The sequence below is a fragment of the Vigna radiata genome, chromosome 11, assembly GCF_000741045.1.
Source record: "Vigna radiata var. radiata cultivar VC1973A chromosome 11, Vradiata_ver6, whole genome shotgun sequence".
NCBI classification, from domain to species: Eukaryota; Viridiplantae; Streptophyta; class Magnoliopsida; order Fabales; family Fabaceae; genus Vigna; species Vigna radiata.
Window position 1 is genome coordinate 11,500,253 of NC_028361.1, and position 11,880 is coordinate 11,512,132.

Consider the following 11,880-nt stretch of genomic DNA (forward strand, 5'->3'; position numbering starts at 1 on the left):
TTTGGACAAAATTAAAACTTTTTTAAAAGAGTGGACGAACTCGACACACTGCATCCAAACCAGAGACAAAGAAAGCAATTAAACCTAATTTAATCCAACCGACCTTTATACAAAAACCAATGATATGTTCCTCCTATTTACAACAAACATCATCGTAGTTACCATATCATAACAAAATTTGGTTCAATTGAGTCACTATTGTGCAAAAAAATTGAAAAATCAAGTGGTGAGCACTATAAAACTAAGTGGGTAACAACATTGGACTTTTTGTATAGATTTAACATAATTTAGTCCAACTAACCTTTATACAATAACCAACAATATGTTATTCCTATCTACTATAAACATATCATAGTTACCAAATAAAAACACAAACTGATTGAATTAACTAAATTTCCATTCCCCGTATTACTCTCTCATGCAATATCATCTAGTTATGTATAATATAAGTTCACAATAGAAGGACAAACCATAATCCAAAAAAAATAGAGTATGCTAGTGTAATTATAACAATTCATAACAATCCAAAATCTATCATATTATAATACAGTTCATTTCCATTAATAAAATCCTTGTATATCATACATTACCAATCAAATGCCTAAAAAACATGTCCAACAACATATCAAAATACTTTGACATTTGACTTTACTTCCAGAAGATGTGCATATTAAGTAGATTAAGAGATTATACACTTGTCATATGAACACACAATAGATGTTTTTCTAAATCTTACTAGGTCCTGCTCATCCAAATCACGACCTCTAACCTTATCATCATGACAGGATAAATTCACTATAACTCATAAAAATAATGTTCTTTCACACCAATCCCACTCATAGGAATTTCCATCAACTCGTAAGTTGTCGTATTAGATAAACACTCCAAGTTTAACTAATTTAGGTGATTCAACTTTACAATTTTAGTTCTTCCTTAGTTCAAAATATCATATTTTAGTTCAAAATAAACCTTAAATAAAACAAATTTGATAATACTAATAATATTAAATCAATTCCACACACAACATTTTAAATTAAAACAAATCAATAGTTAAAAGCAATAGAGTTTTAATTTCATCAATTGAGAGTTCAATCATTATAAATAAACTATCAAACATAGAATCTTCCTTCACAAAGATCCCATACAAACAAAACTCTTAACAAATTCTAACTACATAAAGAAAATTGGTATGAATTATTTGAACACTCCCATGCCCACAAAAGATTAGATAATCAAATTTAGTTACCTAAAATGGTATGAAAACTTTCCAAAAGTCATAGCAAGATCAAATATTGATTAAAGAAATAGTAAAAAAAAAACTCACCTTATTAACAAATCTGATTAAACAAATTTATTGGGTTTAAGGTTTAAACGTCGGTTTCCCAATAACATACGTCTAAAATACTTTCTGCACTAGTGTTTATTATTCTCAACGTTAGAAATCCTAATACTCCTATTTAAAAAAAATGAGAAATAAGATTAAAAATTTAGAGAAAAAATAAAAGAGATTCAGAGAAAAGATTTTAAAAATGAAAATTTGTAAACTGAAACTTATTTTAGTGAATTCAAATTATAATTTAACTTATTAAGAATAAAATATTGGAGTATTATTTTTAAAATATTTTTTACTCTTAAATGATTTTCTAAATTTTCACACCAAAGTCTATTAATTAAATGTGGTCAATAATCTAAAGATAAATTCATTGAATACACATATAACAAATAATTGATCTCTATCGTTAAATTAAGTGTGTTCATATTTGAACACCGAAAATATAACCGTAATAGGTAATTTTGGTTAAAGCCATTGTTATGTGTTGGAGGAATTTGGTGACACATTTTCCAAATTCAAAATTTGTTCAAATTAAAACTATCATTGAGTTCAAAAGAGGAGGCCAGTTGAATTCTATTAACATCATAAATATTATTTTGAAGCTGTAATGTACACGTGTAAAGTAGGTTGGTTTATCGTTTATGCATCGCATTCAAATTGATTGTGATAACGTTTGTTAAACGACAAAATTAAATTTGTTTAACTTTTATGTTTAATATCATTTATATTCATTTAAAACTAGTTTTTTATTTAATTGGATAAATTTATATTGGATGGTTTTTCTATTTTACTGTTTACTTTTCTATTCATTTATGGTTAATAATTTATTTGACATTGTGCCCCTAACCCCACAAAACTAAACTAATTGTCTAAAAATAAATAAAGAATACATAGTTCACGAGATCAAGTTTGATTGCGAACTTATAGACGACAAAGATTTTATCAAAATAAATAAATTTTACTTTAATAATCAATAGAAAGATTTGTTTTTCATGTGAAAATATATAAGTTTTGTTAACTAATTAGAAATGCCATAATGTAAGAAAACACCTTTCTAAAAAATATAAAAGTATCATTCTTAAAAATATATATATATTTTTTCTTTATACATCTTTTCACAAATATTTTCTTTCTTCCATTTTTATCTTCAATCATATTTTTATCTTTTTATTCTTACATGGCATTTTTGTTAAAAATTGTGGCAAACAAAAGTTCCAAATACATACATTGGATTTGAGAAGATTTATTTAAGTTGTTGAATGAAAGCTGAAGACTTTGGTCGAAAGGAAGGAGTAGTAGGTGGGTAACCCTTCATGTGTGTGCCTTGTTCTTGCCTAATTCATCTTCATTCTCACACTTCACCAACCCAACCACCCTTTCATTCTCTTTCACCCTTTTCTTCTTCTTTTTAGATTAATCAAATCTTGCACTATATATATATATACACACACCCATCACAAGCTCTCTCCATTCGTTCACTCCTTTGTTAGATCTAACCAACCATCACACCCTTTTCCTCATCTAACGGTAATTCCCACCATTTCTTCTCCCTCATCACTTCTTTCATGTTTCTGCATGATCATGTTCCCGTACAATGTTCCGACCCTTCAAGCTTCGATTTTGATATGAATTTTGTGCCCCCTGAAGCGAATTTGAGATGGGGTCTTTCTTATTTTTATTGTGATGGGATTTGGTGTTTGAATTTTTGGTTGTGGTTCTTCAGATCTGTTTTCGCTTATGATGAATCATTGACGATTGGGTTGTTTTGTCGATGAAATAGAGTAAGAAAAATGGCGCGCAAGAAGATCAGAGAGTACGACTCCAAGAGGTTGTTGAAGGAGCACTTCAAGAGACTTTCTGGCAAGGAGTTGCCAATCAAGTCTGCACAAGTGAGTAATCTTATCAAATTGCAATGAAATATAAAATGATCTATGATTTATCAACTATAGTTCAACGCTGAGTTTATTCAAAAACATGCAAAAAACCTTCACTGTGATTATTAAGCGCTTATGTACTTTATAATGAGGATGTATATGAAAAATAAATTCCAGTTTTTATAAATCAATAATTCCTGACATCTAAAAGAATTTCATTTATATTGTCAACCAATTAAAATCATCTCAAGTGTGACTTTCGTAGTTATTATAAATGTCAATAGATTTGTCACTTGGAGAACAGAGGAAAAATCATTTTAATGTTAGTACATTCGGGTTAAATTCATAATCTTTTACCATTGCGCATGTGGCTCATGTAGATGGTGCATATCAAACTTGAGTAATGATTGATGAATTTGTTTCTTTTTGTCTCAAGATAAATGCATCAACTGATTTCACTGAGCTACAAGAGAAGGAAACTTGGCTTTCATCTTCTAAATTGGTTGTGAAACCTGACATGTTATTTGGAAAGCGTGGCAAAAGCGGTTTGGTTGCTTTGAATTTGGATTTTGCACAAGTCGTCTCATTTGTGAAAGAGCGTCTTGGAAAAGAGGTGCTTTACTCTTGGGATTTTCCCTCATTATTTTTCCATTGTTCTGAGAGTTTCCCTTTCAACCCTTGATTTATTTATTCATTTTTTCTCTATATATAGGTTGAGATGGGTGGATGCAAAGGACCCATAACAACTTTCATTGTTGAACCTTTTGTCCCACATGACGAAGAGTTTTACCTTAACATAGTCTCTGAGAGACTCGGCAACAGCATAAGCTTTTCTGAATGTGGAGGAATTGAAATTGAAGATAACTGGGATAAGGTACTGCAATGCTACAATGCCACAATGCACATTTTTCATATTTCATTTTAAAATATTCTATATTTTGTGCTAGAAATATTTCCCTTATTTAAGTTACTGAGTGGCTTATTCATATTTCAGGTTAAGACCGTATTCATTCCAACTGGAGTGTCTATTACATCTGAAATTGTTGCCCCACTTGTTGCAACCCTTCCCTTAGAGGTAAATTCAATTAAATTGCTAATTTGTTTTATGAACAGATTAACTTTGGAGTCTTTAACATGCTTGTTTTATGCATCTTACTTTGAGTTTTGATGTAAACCAATCTGACGATGTAATTAAATCCTGTACTTTTTGTACAGATCAAGGGAGAAATTGAGGAATTTCTTAGAGTGGTTTTCATACTGTTTCAAGGTATACAAAATATATCTACCAAGTTATCAAAACACTATTGATTTGGGATTCTGTAATCTTTATTAAAAATTACATTGAAATTGTACTATTTCCCTTTATTTCATGTATTTATTTATTTATTTGCTTATCATTTGTGTTAGATCTGGATTTCACTTTCTTAGAGATGAATCCTTTCACATTGGTTAATGGAAAGCCTTATCCTTTGGATATGAGGGGTGAGCTAGATGACACTGCTGCTTTCAAGAACTTCAAGAAGTGGGTTCTTTTCTTACCCTCTAATAAGTGCCAAGTGTTATTTTCCAGCATAGAATACTATATTCCCATTTCCTAATGAAAAATTGATGTATATTTTGGTGTTAATATTCTTAAGTTAACATACGTGATTGAATCTGTAGATGGGGAGACATTGAATTTCCACTGCCATTTGGAAGGGTTATGACTGCCACCGAGTCTTTCATTCATGGATTAGATGAAAAGGTAGACAAATATTACCCCACATGTACAATCTTTCAATCAAGTTAAAACCATGTACATAAGATCTGTGTCTGCATTTTTGCACGGCTCTCTGTGTACATTGTACATGCATTTTTCTTTTCCTTCTTACTAATTCTGTAGCTGGGTAATGAACCTGTTAGATGAAAAGGCCCGTTTATGATTGAATCTTTATTCATGGATTCAATGAATAGATGCACAGATGTTTGAACTGATTTTATAAAATTGTTTAATTCAGTTAAAATTCTGTCCGTAAGATTTGTTTGTTTGTGTGTACACACAATGCATACTAATTTTTCCTTTGTTAAAACTATTACAAGTTCAACATTCTGAAATCTGGCCAGAGGATACAGGGAAGTAAAAATGCTTTAGGTCTTGGGGGGGATTGAAAGAACTCATAGGTGCACCATATTTGCACTTATGAAAGTAACTTATGACTCATAAGCTCATTTTGGCTTATTTAAATAAGTGTCTTGGTGTAGTATATCAAAATAAGCTCTTCACAACTTCATCAAGTTTTGCGGTCAAGTTAATATAATCGATCATATAATAAAAGGTTATCAAATAGAGCTTAATTAAGCTATTTACCCAAACCAAAACATTTATAGTTCTTAGTATCACCTGGTCTTAATACTCCTTAACAGCAGTCATCAATAATGTATTGATAAATGCAATAATACTATTGCTTATAGTTGTTATTATTATTGTTAATTTGCTTGCTCATTTAATATTGCAGACAAGTGCATCTTTAAAATTCACTGTGTTGAACCCAAAGGGCCGAATTTGGACAATGGTAGCTGGGGGAGGTGCCAGTGTCATCTACGCTGATACAGTGTGTTTCTGTATATTAAAACTAAATTCATGAAAAATATCCATATTTTGTAGCATTAAGTGGCATCTTATTTCATACAATATTAACACAGGTTGGAGATCTTGGTTTTGCATCTGAACTTGGAAACTATGCTGAATACAGTGGTGCACCCAAAGAAGATGAAGTCTTACAGTATGCCAGAGTTGTAATTGATGTAATCAACTTATATCCCTGCTTTATCATTGGCCTAAATATTGATTTAACGATTCACAATTCGTTCTTATAAGTTAAGACAATCCTTGTTTGAAGTGGCTAATTATATATTAGCCTAGGATTTTCATAGTAACATTGAACCTGATACCACAGGCATCTTGTATGTATTATAATCTGCCTTTTTCTTTCCAGTGTGCAACTGCAAACCCTGATGGCCAAAAGAGAGCTCTTGTGATAGGAGGAGGCATAGCCAACTTCACTGATGTTGCTGCTACATTTAGCGGTATAATTCGGGCTCTGAGAGAGAAGGTAAGCCTTTGCTCATGGAGCTTGGTTCAGATATATATGATGAGAATATTCTTGTAGCAGGGTTTATTCAATGTGAGTTATTTTGCTATTCAGGAGTCAAAATTGAAAGCAGCAAGGATGAACATCTATGTGAGGAGAGGAGGGCCCAACTACCAGAAGGGTCTAACTTTAATGCGTGCACTTGGAGAGGAGATTGGCATCCCCATTGAGGTAACATAATCCATGCCTTTATTATTGACAGTATTGAGCAACCAGTTTATGCTGTTAGGAAAACTTGCCTTGAGGAAACAGTCTAAGGTTTTTGGTTATTTATCTTCCCCACAGGTTTATGGACCAGAAGCCACAATGACTGGTATATGCAAAGAGGCAATACAATTCATTACTGCTTCTGCTTAAGGTGTACACCACCTTCATCTATAGTGTTTTTCATGGCAAGTCTGAAGTGAACTTGATTTTTAATTTCCATTTCTATTCCTGAAATTCGGAAATTTAATTAGAGCCTATGTTTATGAACTTAAGCCAGCCAACAAAAGTGGCCGTGAATGTTGTCATTATTTTTGTAGAATTGATGGCACGACATAATAAATAGTGTTTTTTTTGCTTAACATATATAGTCTATATATACTTTATTACACACTCTCCATTGTTTGATTACAATTGGTCTTATCAACTATTTTGCATATTCTACAACCTAACCTATATCTTTAATGTCAGAAAGTGAGGGGTAAGAGATATAAGTCATATATTACCTTTTGTATGTTGTGAGATTTCAATTCAACAGATTAAGTTTCAGGCAACTTGGAAGGAGAGATTCATTTATATGTTCAACATAAACATATTCCAACCCCCAACAAACATTCCATAAACATTCCTAAGAGAGAAAAAATAAAAATTATGCAGAGTTAAAAAGCATAAATTTTGAAAAATCATGAAATGGTTACTAAAATTTCTTATGGAGGTATCCAAAGAGATCTTAAAAGAAAAAATAAAAAATTATCAGGGTTTGAGATAATGTCATAATTGTTCCATCATACCAAGAACATGTACTCCAGTGTGAGTATCCAACCACTACCTGCTCTGTTCCAACTTCCAACCAATCTTGGTCTTCTCATAATCCAATATTTCAAAAAACATGGAAGTATGGAGACTTAAATGACAAATAATGCTTAGAGTATGGTCAAATTTAATGTAGTTAGGTATTAGTTGGATTTCGGTCTTAATGTATATTCCTGAATCATCTAACTCTTCTGATTCTTTTTAGCTAGTGAATGTCTTCTTTAACATATATTTCTTTTTTCTTTTTAATTCTATTTCTATTTTTGAAGATATTTATTTTATAAGTTTCTTATCCGATTTCAGTAATGCCATCATAAAGCCTAGATCTTACTAGTATCTTATTCTCTGTGTCTCTGGTTAACTTTCTGCAAACACTGCTTGATTACGAACAAATTTATTACCACCAAACTTACATTATAGTATTGATGCATAAGCATAATATCAAACATTATAGTTCAAGAATGAAATTTCCAACTGTCTAATTTCTTGCTTCAGATATGCTTTAGATTATATAATAAACTAGTAATAATACTGATTCAATTGGTGACGGATCAATGAGTTTAGAATTAGTTTTAGTTTTAGTTTTGAACTCTAATTCTATGTTTAATTATAAAATCAATGTGGGAAAAAAAGTAAGTACTGATTTTACTTTGATAAAAATGATTTATTAAAATCGTTTAATATTTTTTTAAGAACTAGTCCTACTTCAATATGCTTTTGGTAAGAATGCTTTTCTTTGTCTAAAGAAACGGATGAAGATTTACTAAGATGTTTTCGATAAATTTAAAAGGTACCTCTATTATAATTTACAAAAATGATATTTTGATACTTAATAAGAATTGCAACTCTGAATTTGACTATTTTAATAATAAAAAATACAATATAGGGTATTTTTGGAATTAAGTGTGATAAAAAATTATTAAAATCATAATGGTAAGAGTTATGAAATGGGAGTAAAAGAAATAGGGGTTGTGAAGGTGAGGATCTATAATTTATGGTGATATTAGTCTCAATAAATTCTCCTCAATTTTTAATTAAGTCGTTTTTTTTATCAATTTTCTTTATATAAAGCCCTTAAATCCCATTTTATTTTTGCACTAAATTTAGAACTTTAGGATGACTTTGAGATTGAAAATAAATTATTTGAAAGGTTTAGAAATACAAAAATTGATCAAATCTTAAAAAAGAAAATTATACTGTGAGGTTAAGGTTTTAAAGATATAGTTTCTGAAAATCTTTTAAATTTGATAAACTATTAATTTTCATTGGTAGATTTTGAATGAATACTTAAAATGTCTGGATGGATTTAATTCACAAATGTTTTCGCAAAAAAAAAAAAATGAAAATTAAAACATTTGGAATTTTACTCTCTTCACATTCCCGTTTGCTTCTTCCACTTTCCCTTCTTTTATTCCTATTTTATTCTTTAGTAAAAGTTTATTTTTAGGATTAAAATTTTATAATTTTTATTCACGTATACACACAACCTATTTATTACTTTATGTTCTCATTTTTATTAGAAATTTTCTCTTCTTTCTTTTATTGTTGTGATGTGAGAGTTTGGTGAGTGAAAAATTATTAAAAAAAATTGTAATAGGGATGACAAAATTTTGTGTTGCGGTGGTGATAATTAACAAAAGTATGTCAATAAGCGACAAGAGGTATGTAATCCTAAATTAACCTGGAAAACTCTTAAATGGATATGAGCATCCGTCAACGAATGTCAACATCCGTTTAAGGTGAAACGGATGTCGACATCCGTTTCATCCTAAACTCTAAACAAATGTTGACATTTGTCGACGGATGCTCATATCCGTTTATGAATTCCACGTTCGGAGCCAACGTTGTCCAATAAGTACCAGAACGCTCCTCGATCACTTCCCTCTTCTCCTTTGATTTTAATTCGGGTGTTACTCCCTCCACCTCCACACATTGCTCCCTCCACCTCCCCATTCCTTTTCTACCCTTCACTAAAACGGATGTGGATATCCGTGTGAACAAATATCGTGTTTAAGATTTGAGATCTACGGAGGTTAACATCCGTTGAACTACATATATGAGAGGCATTTGTTTTTCATCCTCCTCCTTTCTTCAAAGTCACATGAGAGACCTTTCCTCCCTGCACTGCCGTCATGGCAACGGTGACCGGAGGCACCAACAGCCAAAAGCACTGTGGGCAGCATTCATGGTGAGGGTTTCCAGTGTATTGCAGATCTGGTTCGCTTCGTCGGTGCTACTGCTTTGTATTGCAGTGATTTCCGGCGGACACGGTGGCTAGCAGGCGTGCGTGGCTAGCGATGGCCTTTCGAACGCCCTCAATGTTGTGTGCAGAATAGGGGTAGTCGGGGATGCCAATGGTCTTTCTAATTTGATGTTTTTACTCAATCTGGAGGTGCATGCGCGATGGAGGTTCTGTTGGACCTTTCTTCGCCATGGAGGTGCAACAATCGGCGGAGCAACCTTGAGGTAGGAGCACCGAACTATGAGAGAATGAGAGGAAGGTGTGTTGTGTGTTATTCATGAGAGGAGAGCGGAGAGCTATGGAGATGAGGTGTAATGGGTCAGTAGGAAGAAGAAAGGGAAAGGTGGGAGAGAAAAAATAAATGGTAAGAAACTAGAAGGTCATCAGAAATCTTAATTAATGCAACGTTGGAAACCACAGTTGATGGTAATAAAAGGCGTGGTAAGGTGTTGATTGTAAACGAATTTCAATTTTCGTGAGTGGTAGGAGGAGGTGTAGGGTTTTTTTAAGGTTAAACCACTCCAGAGGTCCCTATTTTTGCGGTTTTTTTCCCAATTTAGTCCCCGTCTTTTAGTTTTTACCAATTTAGTCCCAAAGATTGCAAAATTGAAAGAAATTAACCCTTGCCGTTAAATCAAGTTAACAGGGTTAACTTCTAGCTGATCTGTGAGGCTGAGGTGGCTACTATTTATGACGTGGCGTGCACAGAAGCTATCAGGTGGCTGTAATGATACATGTGCCTTTTATTACTGAAGTTAATCACAAAATTAAAGAATTGGGTTTTTTTTTCCAATTTTAAAATTAGGGTTATGTTAAAATAGAATTGGGATTACAATCTTCCAGAGAACCCTGAATCGCAGTGTGTCGCAAGCATAGGTGAAGTAGTACATGTGGAATTTTGGTGAAGTAGAAGCGTGAATCGCGAAGTAAGGGTTGCTATCATGTGAATCGCAAAGGCCCTGATCGGTGATCTCAAGCTTTTTGTGTGGATTTTCGTTGGAGGTTAGTATGTTTACTATAGATAGGTTTTGTGTGCTTTAATATTCGGTGCTTTTTGTTGTTATCTGCCTATTGTTTTTAGATTGTGGGGTTCGTGTTGTCCAAAAAGAAAGCTGTATACATAATGCGGTTGTGGTCCTGCATGTCCCCCATAGTTAATGTAGTTTTTCTCCTGTCATTATCAAAGTTATAATATTGGTTGTTTATTGCCATTTTATGTTTATTTATAGGTGTAGGTGTAGAATATTCTACATTGTGTTGTTTGTGATGGAGGGTGACATAGAAGTTGTGATTCACCATGGGGGGAAGTTGGTCAACGAAGGGTACGTAAAGTATGAAGGGCAGTGTGATACTATGTATTTTGACCCTGACGTATGAAGTTACTTTGTTGTGGTGAGCGTAATAAAAGCCCTTGGATATGTAGAATTTCAGGATTTGTGGTATTCTGTAGGATGTGGTCCAAAATTAGATGATAAGCTAGAAGCGTTGGTTGATGACGTAGGAGCTATGCATATGGTCAATTTAGCTAGGTTAAATGGTCGTGTGCATTTATATGTTGTGCACAATGTGTCTCAACTTGATGTCATTGAGATGATAAAACAAGCTGAGGAAGTGAATCTTGAGATGCATGATGGTGGTGAGTGTGCAGAGTTGGATGATGGTGGTGTAAGTGCATAGTTTGGTGATGGCACATAACACTTGAAGGAGGGGGTAGGTGGTGATGTTGGTAAGGGTGACAGAATAGAAGTTGATGTTGTTGAGGTTGATGTTGGTCAGGGAATACAAGATGATGAGGGTGATGGTGAGGAGAGAATAGAAGTTGATNTTCACGNTGAAGGAATAGAACATGTTGAAGTTCATGTTGAGGAGGCAATAGAAGGTGATGTTGACAGTGATGGAAAACAAGATGATGAAGGTGATGGTGAGGAGAGAATAGAAGTTGATGTTCACGGTGAAGGAATAGAACATGTTCAAGTTCATGCTGAGGAGACAATACAAGCTGATGTTGAGGCTAACAGAACAAAAGTCAATGAATGGACTTCATCAGATGATGATATTGGTGAAGTCAATATTATGGATGGTGAAGTGGATAGTGTGGATGGTTTAGTAGACATAAACATCCAGTCTGACTTCAGAGAAAGTGATAGTTGTGGTAATATGGAAGTTGATTGCACTGTGCTTTGTGAGTCAGATTTGGAAGAAGATGGGTCAGATTTGGAAGAACATGACACTAGCCTCCAAGCCCAATTTCCATATTGGCCCCTAAAGCCCAGTTTCCACACT

The 11,880-nt window shown here is 33.1% G+C and overlaps 1 protein-coding gene across 2 annotated transcripts; it reads left to right on the forward strand.

Moving 5' to 3' along the window:
- The first annotated feature begins 2,527 nt into the window (after positions 1–2,527).
- On the forward strand, positions 2,528–6,906 carry LOC106777890 (ATP-citrate synthase alpha chain protein 1). Of its 2 annotated transcripts, none has more exons than XM_014665706.2 (13): positions 2,528–2,632; positions 3,114–3,222; positions 3,644–3,820; positions 3,920–4,081; positions 4,202–4,282; positions 4,423–4,474; positions 4,615–4,729; positions 4,870–4,951; positions 5,703–5,798; positions 5,890–5,991; positions 6,183–6,299; positions 6,393–6,509; positions 6,624–6,906. In XM_014665706.2, exons 2-13 carry the CDS (start codon positions 3,124–3,126, stop codon positions 6,693–6,695), a joined length of 1,272 nt encoding a protein of 423 aa, XP_014521192.1. In that variant the 5' UTR covers positions 2,528–2,632; positions 3,114–3,123; the 3' UTR covers positions 6,696–6,906. The 2 variants fall into 2 exon arrangements, with proteins under 2 accessions (XP_014521192.1, XP_014521191.1); XM_014665705.2 differs by having other exon boundaries at positions 2,601–2,860.
- Positions 6,907–11,880: the final 4,974 nt, after the last annotated feature.

Bases quoted from the DNA above. Each gene is read 5' to 3' on its own strand.
- LOC106777890 (XM_014665706.2), top strand. From the start codon at position 3,124: ATGGCGCGCAAGAAGATCAGAGAGTACGACTCCAAGAGGTTGTTGAAG. The intron at 4,283-4,422 runs GTAAATTCAATT...CTTTTTGTACAG, and splicing joins TTGCAACCCTTCCCTTAGAG to ATCAAGGGAGAAATTGAGGA. The intron at 4,475-4,614 runs GTATACAAAATA...CATTTGTGTTAG, and splicing joins GGTTTTCATACTGTTTCAAG to ATCTGGATTTCACTTTCTTA.